General features: G+C 45.5%; 1 protein-coding gene across 2 annotated transcripts in view; it reads left to right on the forward strand.

The window, feature by feature from the left end:
* The window catches only part of cc2d1a (coiled-coil and C2 domain containing 1A), a 47972-nt gene that overhangs the window by 10354 nt on the left and 23376 nt on the right, over positions 1–14242 (forward strand). For both annotated transcript variants that reach the window (XM_033012251.1, XM_033012252.1), the window contains 10 exons: positions 2431–2562; positions 3652–3991; positions 5352–5476; positions 6536–6608; positions 7443–7538; positions 8531–8661; positions 9630–9702; positions 11302–11423; positions 12613–12724; positions 13638–13810. In XM_033012251.1, coding sequence (XP_032868142.1) covers positions 2431–2562; positions 3652–3991; positions 5352–5476; positions 6536–6608; positions 7443–7538; positions 8531–8661; positions 9630–9702; positions 11302–11423; positions 12613–12724; positions 13638–13810 — 1377 coding nt within the window. The remainder of the gene's footprint in view (positions 1–2430; positions 2563–3651; positions 3992–5351; positions 5477–6535; positions 6609–7442; positions 7539–8530; positions 8662–9629; positions 9703–11301; positions 11424–12612; positions 12725–13637; positions 13811–14242) is intronic.

The raw sequence follows: 14242 nt of genomic DNA on the forward strand, positions 1-14242 counted from the left end.
TGATAGGATGGTTCAGTTGCTTGATAACAGCTGGGAAGAAACTGTCCGTGAATCTGGAGGTGTGCGTTTTCACACTTCTATACTTTTTGTCCGATTTCTCGTTTTGCCTTTTTCAATGCTCTCTGACTCTTAAGTTTTAAGGGAAGACTAATATACGATACGATAAACTTTATTCATCCCCGGAGGGAAATGGGTCTGCCAACAGTCACAACAAGGTACACGAAAACTTGAAATTAAAAGTGAAAGTAAAAAGGACAAGTGATTGTTGGCTGGCTGCCATGTGCACAGCGCCTAAACCGGAACGAAGGAACAAACACAAACTTATTCCCTAGGCAGAGGATTCTAACACTACCATGTTCCCCGTACCCCACCCCGGGTCCCCTTTGTTCTCCCACCGTCCCTCATGGCGACCCCCCCCCATGCGGGGCCCTCCATTATTTTTCACAGCGGTCCCCCCCCCCCCATTGTCTTCCCCTCCTCCCCCACGCTCCACCGCCACGAGGTTCCCGCTGCCGCCTCTGATGCTCAGTTGCCCCCACCGCTGAGGATCTCATTGCCGTCGAGGCTCAAGCTTCCGCCGAGGCTCCCGCTGCCATAGCAGAGGGTCCCACCACCACTGCTGCCGCTGAGGCTCCTTCGGCCCAGACTGGCCTCGCAGCCTGGCTTCCCCACAGTTCCCTGGGAGGCCTGTGGGCTTCTCTAGTTTAGGATCTCTCATTTAATGGCTTGTCTTTGAGTAGCTCTTATTTGGGGAACCAGCAGAACTTGAGGAGTTAGGAGCAGAAGAAGTAGCTTAAACAGAAACGCTAAAATACATTAATTTTGCATTGCTGATTCATGGGAAGCAGAATGCACAATTAAGAAGAAATTGGATGAATAATTGAATATAAAAAGGGAAATTAATTATGTGGGGATAAAGAAGACAAATGTCTTTAAAGCCACTTGGTCATGTTGAGGAGAAATCTTTGTGCTGTATGTGGTCGTAGAATTTAATCTAAGGTGTCTACCTAGATTAATATTGAGTAGTCAGATTTGTTCTTCTGGGTCTAACATCTATCTTCAGACCTAAAAATGTTAACTGAGCCTTTTTTTCCTGACCTTGGGAGTGTTTCCAGCAACTGGGATCTTTGCCTTATCAGCATTCTGGACTGGACTCCCATAACGCACCAGAGTTTAATTCTTAATAGAACTTGGTCTACAGAATGTTATATTAAATCAATATGTACATGAAAAAGCTCTTGCAGAGTCCTGTGGGTGGATGGGGTAGTGCGGGGGTATAATCTCAAAGTAACGATTGTCCATTCAAAACAGAAAAGAATAATTAAATCTGAGGATTGGACATCTTTGGAAATGTTCTGCCTCACCAGAGGTGTAGTTACTGCTCAAGCGGCCAAATCAGTTACTGTCCCGTTTCTTGTGTTCTTTTATCAATCTGTTGTCCTAGCAACGCTCTAGCAATCAGAAGTATTTTCTTGGTTTAGTACTTGTGCGTAGTAAGGTGGTGCAGTGGTAGAGTTGCTGCCTTGCAGCGCCAGGGACCCGGGTTCGATTCTGATTATGGACACTTGTCTGGACAGAGCTTGTAAGTTCCCTCTGTGACCGTGTGGGTTTCCCCCGGGTGTTCCGGTTTCCACCTGCACTCCAAAGACATCCACCTTTGTATGTTGGTAGACACAAAATGCTGGAGTGACTCAGCGGGTGAGGCAGCATCTCAAGAGAGAAGGAATGGGTGATGTCTAGTGTCTCGACCCGAAACGCCACCCATTCCTTCTCTCCAGAGATGCTGCCTCATCAGCTGAGTTACTCCAGCATTTTGAGTCTCCCTTCGATTTTACCAGCATCTGCTGTTCTTTCTTACACACGTTTTTAAGTTAAATAACTTTGGTGAAAAATATAAATTGTCCCCAAATGTGTAGGATAGGGCTAGTGTATGGTGATTGCTGGTCGGCTTGGACTTAGTGGGTCAAAGGGTCTGTTTCTGCACTGCATCTCTAAACTAAACTAAAAAGAGTGCATAATCAAAGCCCTGTCCCATGGTACGAGTTCATTCCAAGACCTCTCCCGAGTTTGCCCTGATTCGAACTCGGAGGTTTACGGTAATGGCCACTCGTCGGTACTCGGGGCTCTCGTGGACATTTTTCAACATGTCGAAAAATCTTCACGAGTCTTCCCGTGCTTACCTGCCGTTAGCGAGTCTTCCCGAGTACCTGCCGTTGGCGTTACGAGCTGCTAAGAGACGTCCCCGAGCTCCGACGTACCCACTACGTTCATTCCCCGTGCTTACCCCGAGTTTGATTTTTTTTTAGACTCTGGAGAGCTCTTGGAATGAACTCGTACCGTGGGACAGGGCTTTCACAGCGTGATTTGTTGTAGATAGCGTTGCACTCTTAAGATCATGAACTAATTGAGTGTGCCTATGTTTAATTACAGCTCAGTACATCATCTGTAGGCAGCCTGGAAGGCGCCCTGGTGGAGAGGATTGACATGTACAAATGTGCGATAGACAATGCGAAACAATCTGGCGAGAGCTCCAAACTGCGAAGATACGAACGTGGCCTTAAGGTTAAAAATATCCGCTAGTTATGTAGATATGGTGATCAAAAAAGCTTTTGGCACGTTGGCCTTCATTAGTCAGAGTATTGAGTATAGAAATTGGGAAGTCATGTTGCAGTGAAACAAGACATTGGTGATGCCACATAGAGTATTGCGTTCAGTTTTGTTCACCATGGTAAGATGTCATGCTGGAAAGGGTGTGGAGAAGATTTGATGATGATGATGATTCTTTATTGCCACTAAGGTACAGTGTAATGTTTTGTTTTGCATACCATGGACAAAGTATGCAAAGTCGCCACATTTAGGGTGTCTGAAGAAGGGTCTCGACCCGAAACGTCACCCATCCCTTCTCTCCAGAGGTGCTGCCAGGACTCTGGGGCCTGAGCTGTAGGGAGAGTTTGAGCAGAGGTTGACTCTATTCCTTGGAGCGCAGTGGAGGATAATGAGGTGTGATCTGATAGAGGTGTACAAAATCATGAGAGAAATAGATCGGGTAAATGCACAGTCTTTTGACCAGAGTAGGGTTATCGAGAACCGGAAGGAATAGGTTTATGCTGTGGGAGGGAAGATTTAATAGGGAGGTGGAGAAGAGGGGTAACCTTTTTACACAAAGAGTGGTGGGTGTATGGAACGAGCTGCCGAAGGCGGTAGTTCAGGCAGGTACTATTGCGACATTTAAGAAACATTTTGACAGGTACATGGATAGGATAGGTTTAGAGGGATATGGGCCAAAAGCAGGTAGGTGGGAGCAGTGTAGATTGGACATGGTGGTCAGCATGGGCAAGTTGGGCCGAAGGGCCTGTTTTGCTGCTGTGTGACTGACTTTGGTGCTCCTGTACGATTAGAATTGTTGGATCTTGTCTGTTTCCGTGGGGCAATGCCAACTGAACGTTGAGTTTCGGATCTTGTTGCTGGTGTGAGTTTCAGGCCTAGGTTGTCTTATGTCCTTATGTTGGGCTGGAGCTGTTACTTTCTGACCACTGGAAGCCCTTTGAGCTCTTTTAATGGTCAAGGACACCTGGATTGTGGAGTACAGTCAAATGAGAAAAATATATATTTTTTAGTCCTATTAATGATTTATTCTTTTTTTTCTTTAAGACTCTACAATCGATGTTTACATCTGTGAAGAAAGGGAAGCAGATTGATGAAGAAGACATCCCACCCGCCGTGGCTTCCGGGAGAAATAATAACACAGCCACGCCACCCGCCTCGGAGACAGCAACACCCTCAACAGGGGATCGGTCTTTGTTGATCGACCTTTCTGTGCCCACAGAGCACCCTGTGCTACCGCCGAAGCCTGCAGCACCTCCTCTGCTACCCAAGCCAAAGATGTCCGTACCCCATGTTATTGCTCCATCGGCCGCAGAGCAAAGCCCACGGGCACTGCCGGTACCCGCAAAAATAGAAACAACCATCGCTGTGTCTAATAACAGAGCAGGTAGGATTGGAATTCTCCAACCTGTCCAATGCTTTCTATTGTCGTAGTCATACAGCTACGAAACAGGCCCTTCGGCCCAGCTTGCAACATGTCCCAGCTGCACCCACCACCCTTTGTGTGAAGAAATGACCCCTCAAATTCCTATTAAATCTTTTCCCCTCCACCTTAAACCTAGTTATTGATTTTTCTACTCTGGGCATGAGACTGTGCATCTACCCGATCTATTCCACGTGTAATGTTAATGTAACTGCAGATGCTGGAAAAATCGAAGTTAGACAATAATGCTGGAGAAACTCAGCGGGTGAGGCAGCAGCTATGGAGCAAAGGAACAGGTGACATTTCGGGTCGAGACCCTTCTTCAGACTGATGTAGGAAGGAACAGCAGATGCTGGTTTAAACCGTAGAGGAGGTACTGTGCGAAGAAGGGCCTTGACCTGAAAGTTCTCTCAATGTTGATGCAATAAGTGATAGGAGCAGAATTTGGCCATTTGGCCCATCGCGTCGACTCCGCCATTCAACCCAGGCTGATCTATCTTTCCCTTTCACTCCCATTCTCCTGCCTTCTCCCCATAACCCCTCACATACATACTAATCTTGAAGCATCATCTTTGGGCTTTATTGTTACCTTAATTGGAAGCCTGACATGTGGCGAAGCTGTTATTCTTTGCTCTCTGAATGTTAGGAGACTATTTGGGGGGGGGGGGGGACGATTTGATGCTGTTTCTAGTCATCTAATTTATTTTTTCAGTTTGCCAACCAAGCTCAGTTAGGTCCAAATTATTTTAAATCTATGTGTTAGCAAATTTGGGCTGAAATTCACTGACCATCAACAGAACGTACAACTGTTAGTAAGTAGTCATGTTGTCTGTCTTTGTTTTAGTGGATGGAATTGAAGTTGTGGAGATTGAGCAAATCTTTAGGTGTTTTAGGAGCAGCACATCTATAAATTCATAAGTTCATTTATTGTCACATACACCTATAGAACACACATTCTATAGAAGCTGTTTAAATTTGAAATTTTCTGCAGACTAGTCCCGTGGTATTTGTTGTTATGGCCATCAAGATACCATCATATCAATTCGGAATTAAAAAAAAAACAGGTTTGCGTTTCCAAGAGAAGATTTTCTTGTGAATAGATGTCAATGTAAATGTTTTGATTGAATAATATAAATCATGCTCCTCCTGAAGCCACAATTCTCATGCACTTACAGCATTGGCGCAGTCTGCCTTTCAGGTTGGTGTTATTGCCACAGGGTACTGCTCTTGGAATGAAAGAGGTATTAATGTTTCTAAGGAACAACAGACATGACATCTCTGTGGTATTGAAATCTCTAAGCTTCGTTCTTTCAATGTTGTTCAGTATCAGTGAATTCCAGCATGAAGGAGAGTGCAATGAGCAGGCAACGAGAATACAAGCTGGCCGCACTGCACGCCAAGCGCAGCGGGGACACGGAGCTTGCAACAAAATACTACCAAATAAGCAAGGTGAGGTTAATGATAAATCCCATTAACTTCCATGTTTCAAAGCACAGGATGTGAGCACATTATATATTTCCCAATCTACTAAAACATTATCACATTCCTCTTGTCTATGTTGATGTTCAGCTTTGCATTAAGTTGCAAGTCATGTTAAAATAATATAGTACACTTCAATAGCGAAGAAACTTGAGTCCGACAGCCTAGGCCCAGGTTCCCTCTCTGCAGAAGAATGACGTAAGATTTTAGAGATACAGCGCTGAAACAGGCCCTTTGCCCATCGAGTCCGCACAGACCAGCGATCAACTCTTGCACCATCTGACACTGGGAATCATTTACAATTTCTTACATGTCTTTGGAGTGTGGGAGGAAACCAGAGCACCCGGAGAAAACCCACACTGTCATTGGGAAAACATACAAACTCTGTACAGACAGCACCTGTAGTCGGGGTCGAAACCTACGCTGTAAGGCAGCAACCCTACTGTGCTGCCAAAAGTCAATTCTTGTTTTAACACCGTTTCTGCTTATTGTTAGTATAGATCTGACCCAAAATGCATTTGGCCAGTTTCTGTTGCTTCCATAACTTGACCCAAGCACAGAATCATTGCTGCATATCTGGTGAAAGGAATGGGGAAATAATAGGATGATTTTATCAACATCTGAGAATTCTGGCACTGTGTACCTGAAATATAAACTCCATTCCCTCTCCCCCACCCATCCAGTCCCCATTAAACTCTCTCATCCTAATCAATGAAATTATCAGAAGCTGTACTTGCAATCAAAGATTGTTAGTTTTTGTGAAATTGGGGTGTTGAGATTTTTGTGAAATTAGGGTGTTGAGGTGACTGAAGCTGGATGCAGATCAGTCATAATGTCATCGAATGCAAAACAGACCTGAGAAAAATGAATTTCCTCCCCTTTTTGCAATTTTGCACAGCATTTGGGGAGAGACATAATGCTGTGATTACTCCAGCAAGCCCCGTGACTTCCACGTGTATTGGAAGCTTTGGAGAAAATGTACATCTACTGGCATCCTTAACAGCATCTTGTTTTTTCTCATCAAACCAGAAATTTGATCCTTTTCTTGCGACACTGGATGGAGGAGGGACAGTGGATTTCAATCAGCTGCCACCCCATTTTGGTATGCATTTGTATATTAGTATCTCTCTATGCTTTGGTGTAATTCCGTGCTTCCATACATGTAGTTCATTTCTTACAAAGTGTCACCAGAGACAATTCTTACCTGTTTAAACTAGAGCCCTATCCGAATGTTGTGATTTTTAGGAAGTGGTTTCGCAATGTAGAATTAGTTTAGATGCTATCATTCTAGAGGCAAGAGTGTTTTATTGTCATATGTCCCAGATAGAACAATGACATTCTTACATGCAGCAGCACAACAGAATATGTAAACATAGTACACTAAACAATATAATGTATGCGAGTGTACTCTTTAGTTTGTTAGTGGGTGTAAATGTACCAATATTCAAGAGAGTTTATTGTCATGTGTCCCTGATAGGACAATGAAATTCTTGCTTTGCTTCAGCACACAGAACATAGTAGGCATGAATTGTGAATGGATTGTGAGCGTATGTATGTGAGAGTGAGGGAATGTAAATGTGTGAATCTGTGATACACTTCAATAACCTGTGTGTGTGTGTGTGTGTGTGTGCGTATATACACATGCACATATACACACATTATTGAAGTGTATGTTATACGCAGACACACATATACACGCTCACACATATATACATGTACGCACACACACACTATTGAAGTGTATGTTAGACGCAGACACACATATACACGCTCACACATATATACATGTACGCTCACACACATTATTGAAGTGTATGTTATCTTTGTAGAATGTGTTGGAGTAACTCAGTGGTTCAGGCAGCATCTCTCTAGAAAATGGATCGGTGACGTTGCGGGTCTTCAGACTCTTATCTAATCTGCACCTTTATATTCCTAGATGCACCAAAGGACAAGGAATCGATCCCTCCTCCCTCTCGGTTGCCTGCTCTCTCGGCTCCGGCAGCGCCTCCAGCACAGTCAGTGACTGCATCAGGTGGGTCTTGAATGCATTAGGGGATTTCCCTCTGTTGGTACGAAGTAACCCTGCTGTTTTTCACCCACTTCTCTCCCATACTGCCCTTCTGCAGAGTTCACTTTTTTCTTGCTCCGGCAATCTGACTGGTCCAATTCCAGAATTGCTTTGCTGTAGGGATCGTTAAATGGGAACGGGGAAACTTTGAATGCCCAATCCTGGCCGCAGTCTCAGCTTTACTATTGATCTGCCTGAGATCTAACTCGAGCACCATCCACCCTAACTGCAAACCCTGGCAACCATTGGACCTGTTGTTATAAACTTGGCATTCTATCCCCCCCCCCCCCCCCCCCACCATATTTCACCGATTGTATCTGGTATCTGCGGTATGTTTGCAACACAGGTTGTTGGCACCATCTCACCGCTGGTAATCCCAATGCAATCCTGCACTTCTATTCTCCGCGGCCTGCATTGCCACAGAGCAGTGAAAGTACACAGAAAAGTGCTGGGGTAACTCAGCAGGTCAGGCAGTATCTCTGGAGAACATGGATGGGTGACTTTTGGGTCGGGACCCTTCTTGTACATATTTGGCAGGTGTTGCATGCATTCAGTATGGTGCTGTTGCACTGGTCGTGTCCTGACTAAATGGGGCTTGAAGTTCTACCTTGAATCAGGAGAGATTAAAAAGGGCCTGTCCCACTTACGCGATTTTTTTTGGCGACTGCCATCACACGTCATAGTCGCTGCAGGTCGGCAAAAATTTTCACCATGTTGAAAATCCAGTGGCAACCAGAAAAAGGTACAACTCTTTGGGCGACTACTCGCGACCATACAGGCGACATGTATGGTCGTACCTTTTTCTGATCGCTGCTGGATTTTCAACATTTTGACATTTTTCGGTGACCTGCTGCGACTACGACGGGTGCCGGCAAGTCGCCGAAAAAATTGCGTAAGTGGGACAGGCCCTTAACAGTCCTTCTGTTAATCAAAGCTGTTAATTTTCTTACCCACAGAACTTCCCCCTCCCCCGAAAAATATCATGGAGGCCCTTCAACAGAGAATGGACAAGTACAAATCAGCCGCTGCACAGGCAAAGAGTGCAGGCAATGACCGGAAAGCAAGAATGCATGAACGCATCGTTAAAGTAAGTAAGCAAGCTTCCAGAAGAAGGGTCTTGACCCGAAACATTTCCTTCGCTCCATAGATGCTGCCTCACCCGCTGGGTTTCTCCGGCATTTTTGTCTACCTTCGATTCTCCAGCATCTGCAGTTCCTTCTTAAACATAAGCTTCCAGAATAGCTCACTTTGGTCAACCCTTCAAAGTTAACTACTGTTCCTCTTTAATTGTAGCCTGTGGTGCAGAGAAGATTTTACCGAGACTCGAGGGAGAGATTGAGCAGGCTAGGACTTTACTCCTTGGAGCGCAGGAAACTGAGGGGTAATCATATGGAGATGTTTTACAATTATGATGGGGTGAATGCACAGAGTCTTTTACCCAGAGTAGGGGAACCAAGAACCAGACTTAGTGTTAATGTGAGAGGGAAAAGATTTAATTGGAACCTGAAGGGCAACTTTTTCCACACCAAGGAGGTAGTTATATGGAATGAGCTGCCAGAGGAGTTAGTTGAGACAAGTACAATAAAAGACACTTATACACGTACATGGATAGGGGAGGTTTATATGGATCTGGACCAAATGCAGGCAAATGAAACGAGCTTAGATGGGGCATCTTGGTCGGCATGGACGAGTTGGGCTGAAGGGCTTGTTTCCATGCAGTGTGACTCTAATGATTAGGTTGATCTCTTTGTTCAGTAGTTGTTCAAACGACCCATCGTTGAAGTAGTTTTTGAGTTTGGGCGAGTGTGTCAGCGGGTCATTTTTTTACCTAATTGTTGGTTTTAGGTAGAAATGCAATGTGTGAATTGGTCTGCTGACAGTGTCGGCACTGCATGTGTACACCCCTTCCCTCTCCTTGCTTATCTTGTGTGAACTCATCTTCCTGCTTTGCTGCTATTTCTCTCCATCTGTTCAAACGTGTTGCGGGTGAAGGAGCAGATACTCGGTTTAACAATTCCCTGCCTTTCTTTACCAATGTTTTCTAATCTTCTTCAGCAATATCAGGATTCCATTAAAGGTCACAAAGCAGGAAGAAATGTTAACCTCAGTGAACTTCCAGTGCCACCAGGTAAAGAACAACTTTTGAAGTGGTTTGAAGAAGTGTCCCAAGCTAAAACGTGACCCATCCCTTTTCTCCAGGATGCTGCCTGACCCGCTGAGTTACTCCTGTTCAACAATGGACGAGTAAGAAATTCAGTGTAGAAAGGAACTGCAGATGCTGGTTTATACCAAAGATAGTCACAATCTTTGGTATAAACCAGCATCTGCAGTTCCTTTCTACACTTGATTTCTTACTCGTTCATTGTTGAACAGATCAGTGGTGTGCAGAGGGTTAAAATCAACCAGAAACATAAAAGAAACCCATTTTTAAAACCCTTTTATTCTAAAGATGGAGATTTATCAACAAGGAAACAAAAGTGTGTTGTAGCTGCCATGGCTTGGGTCGGGTGGGGAACCTGCGGCCTTCTAGGCCATTAAGTGCGGTCTTTTGAATGAATCCAAATTTTCTAGAACAAATCCTTTTATTTTTATTAATATGTTTTTGTCCGTCTTTTATTATTTTTATTTTAATCTTAAAATGAACGTATTTAAAATGCCAAAGAGTAAAAGAAGATTCAACAAAATAATCCTCCCCGACTGACGGCCACAATTAAAACATTAGTAAGTCATGAGGGCTATTTTAACAAAATAATTTACATTTTGAAGTATATCTAATTGAAGTTTCTTGGATGCGGCCTTGTTAGATTATAGCTAACTTAATGCGGCATTCCGACATGAAAAGGTTCCCCATCCCTGGTTTGGGTAGATCTTGCTAAACAGCGGTAGAGTTGCTGCCTTGCAGTGCCAGGGACCCGGATTCGATTCTGACTATGGGTGCTGTCTGTCCAGAGTTTTGTGTTCTCCCTGTGACTGTGGATTTTCTCTGGGTGCTCCGGTTTCCTCCCACATTCCAAAGACATGTGGGTTTAAAGGTTAGATAGCATGTTAACTCAGAAGGCGGTTAGATATTGTGTTATATGTTTCTGTCATGCTCCTGTACGGGGACCCGACTATTTCCCTGTCGAGTCTCTGTTGTCGTTGGGGCCTAACATCGTGGAGCCGGCGGCCTACAACTGGAATCGACCTGGGGCTCCAGTCGCAGAGCCTGCGGACTCACCATTGCAGAGCGGGCCGACTTCGAGCTCCAAATTCGGGTCACAGCTCTCCGGAGGCTGCGGCTGCAGGCCCTGTGGCCGGTAACATCGGGAGCTCGCAGGTCCCTGGTGGGAGACCGCTTTTCGGAGCTCCCGCAACGGCAAACCTCTTCTGCCTGAATCCAGGGGTTTAAATCGACCCGGAGCGGGGCCTTACATCGCCCCGCGTGGCTTAAACGACCGCGGGACTTACCATCGCCTGCCGGGGGCTCTAACACCAAGAGCCTCGATCAGCTCGATGCAGCAGTTTGACTGCGGGAGAAGAATAAAGAACAGAGAACAGGGAAGAGATAAGACTTTTGCCTTCCATCACAGTGAGGAGGTGTTTGGAGATTCAATGTGATGGATGTTTGTGTGGAATTGTGTCAATTGTGTGTTTTTTTGTTGTTTTTTTTTTGCTGTTATGACTGCAGGAACGTAATTTTGTTAGAACCTGTATGACAATAACTGGCATTCTGATTCTGTACCTCCAGGTTTCCCACCACTTCACGGATCAGAGAGCGGCTCTCACAATCAGACCATTGTGGGAGTGTTGGAGAATGCAATGAAGCTGGCCAACCAGGAGGTGAATGAAGATGGTGACCATGAGGATGAGGTAGGCTTTCAAAGGTGACCATCCCGCATTGAAACATCTTCACTTCAATCTTCCTGGCCTTCAAACCAGTTGCTAAACATGTTTTCAGCCAGCATGGAAGTCATCTACTGTGAAACTGACATGGAAAGAAAATAGTACCCGCAGTAAAACACTAATCATGTTTGTGAACCCTGATGTTTCAGCATCTGGCCCTGCTGGGTTAAGTGTGCTGGTTTCACTGGGCCATTCATTATACCACAAAGTTGCTAAAGATTCCTGAAATTATGTCCGTCTGAAACCACCAAAGGGGCACAGCATGGGGCTAGAGCAGAACTGCAATGATGGCTGATCTACCTGTCCCGCTAAGAGTTGGGTGTAGCTGCGGCCTTTGCATTCAGCCTCTCAAGGCTGCTCTGCCATTCAGTACAGTCAAGCCTGATCTACCCTTACGGAGAAACATAGAAAATAGGTGCACGAGTAGGCCATTCAGCCCTTCGAGCCAGCATTGCCATTCAATATGATCATGGCTGATCATCCAAAATCAGTGCCCCGTTCCTGCTTTCTCCCCATATCCCTCGATTCCACTTGTCCAAAGAGCGAAATGTAACCCTCTCTTGAATACCCTTTGTCCCTTGTGAGAATAGATTCAGTCAGGTTGTTAGAGGAGGGGACTGGCTGGGCCTCTGCCCAGGAAGAGGCAGAGGATCCCTAGACCATGCAGGTGCAGCACAGAGGTACACAAGGCCAGGAAGTATTTCATGTAAATAACATTTGTTAACCAGGGTAAAGATCATGTGATAGGAGCAGAATTAGGCCATTTGGCTCGAGGCTATTCCACCCTTCTTATCATTGCTGATCTATCTCTCCCCATTCTCTTGCTTTCTCCCCATAACCCCTGACACCCGTACTAATCCAGAAACTATATGACTGCCTTAAAAAACATCCATCGACGTGGCCCCCCCACAACATTTCTGTGGCAATGAATTCCACAGATTCACCACCCTAAAGAAACTGGGAACGTTCCAAGTATTGAAGGCATTGGCTGTGTTACAGAGGTAAATGGGAAATGAATGAGGAAACATTGAGCTAAGGTGGGACATGAAGAGGCTACAACCATAGGTATACAGTTATCACCTTAGTAGTATTCTGTTAGCTAAACATTGGAATGTGAGTGGTAATGCATTTTTCCCCTTTGTGCTCTTTTTTAAAGCCAGCACAAAGGCCTTCTCAGCAAGCACTCTCCCGGGCATCCACACCAAGGACATTGCCAGCTGCCCCCAACGGCTCAGAAAGCCCAGCACCAAAGCAAATGTCAGGCAAAGGTAAGGTTAAAATTGAAATTGAACTTTGGAGAGCTGCCTCGCACTGTGAAATATTCCAGGTGCAGTCAATTCTGGTTCTGGGGTTTTCATTCATTGCAAGCTCTTCTGTGGCACTAAAGTTATTGTAAGCAAGGGTCTATTATCTGGATCAATGCTCCTTTGTCATTGTCGATTGAGATAAGTAAGTAAGTTAGTTTATTGGCCAACACATACAAGGAATTTGCCTTGGTGCTCCGCCCACATGTAACAACATGACATACATAGAGCGAGGCGACTGGCCCACCAAGCCCACGCCGAGCATCGGCCGCCCATTACACTAGTTCTATGTTGTCCCACTTTCTCATCTGACACACGAGGGGAAATTTACATGAGCTAATTAACCTGCATGTCTTTGCAATGTGGGAGGGCATCCGATCACCTGGAGAACACCCACGTGGTCACAGAAAGAAGGTACTAATTCCCTGCAGACAGCACCCATAGTGGGGATCAAACCAGAGTCTCCGGCGCTGTAATGCAGCTCCACAGCAACTCTACAGCTGCGCCATTGTGCCACCTTCTAGAGCAGCTACTTCCCTCTCCCCTCTCCCCTCTCATTCCTGATGCTGGGTCTCGACCTGAAACGTCGACGATTCCATTCCTCCCCCCCCCCATCCCCACAGATGCTGCTCGATCTGTTGGCTTTATCCAGCAGATTGTTAGTTGTTCAATGGAACTAGACTATTTTGTTTTCTATTTCCTGCCTCTGGCAAGATCCCTTGCCACTCCTACTCTGTCCCTCCCTCTAACCTGGCGTTACATCCGAGAGTGTTGAACGGCGCACGCCCTTGCACGCTTGGCTCAGTGCCGACTGACATCGTGCTTGCCACATTGCAAAAATGTCTAAACCCATCCTTGTGTGCTTTTCACCCGGCAGCTCAGCAGCAGTTGCAGTTCTTGCAGAACAGGAAAAAGCAGTTCATGCAGGCAGCGCTGCAGAAGAAGCAGAAGAACGACATTGAAGGAGCAAAGTTGTATCTTCGACAGGCTAAAGGCTTGGACCCTATGATTGAAGCTGCTAAAGGAGGGCTGCCTGTAGATATTACCAAGGTAAATTGATTGTTTGATGAATACAGCACAGAAACAGGCTATTGCGATGTCCATGCTGATCATTGATCACCCCGTCACACTAGTTCTATGTTATCCCACTTTTGCATTCACTCCCTACACATTATGAGCAATTTGCAGAGGGCCATTTAACCTACAAACCTGCATGTCTTTGGGATGTGAGAGAAAACCCATGCGGTCAAGGGAGAATGTGCAAACTCCACACAGACAGCAGCCGAGGTCAGGATGGATCCTGGGTCTCCAGAGCTGTGTGGCACCAGCTCTACCAGCAGCACCAGTGTTTTGCTAAATATTATCGTTACATGCCCATCTGAAAGAATCTTTGTAATTGTCACCCAAAAAGATGGCAGGAAATGTCGCTGCATTTTATTTTTGTTCACGACTTGGGCGCACGGTTTGAGTTGATCTGTTCCA

This window comes from Amblyraja radiata, chromosome 35 (genome assembly GCF_010909765.2).
Source record: "Amblyraja radiata isolate CabotCenter1 chromosome 35, sAmbRad1.1.pri, whole genome shotgun sequence".
NCBI lineage: Eukaryota > Metazoa > Chordata > Chondrichthyes > Rajiformes > Rajidae > Amblyraja > Amblyraja radiata.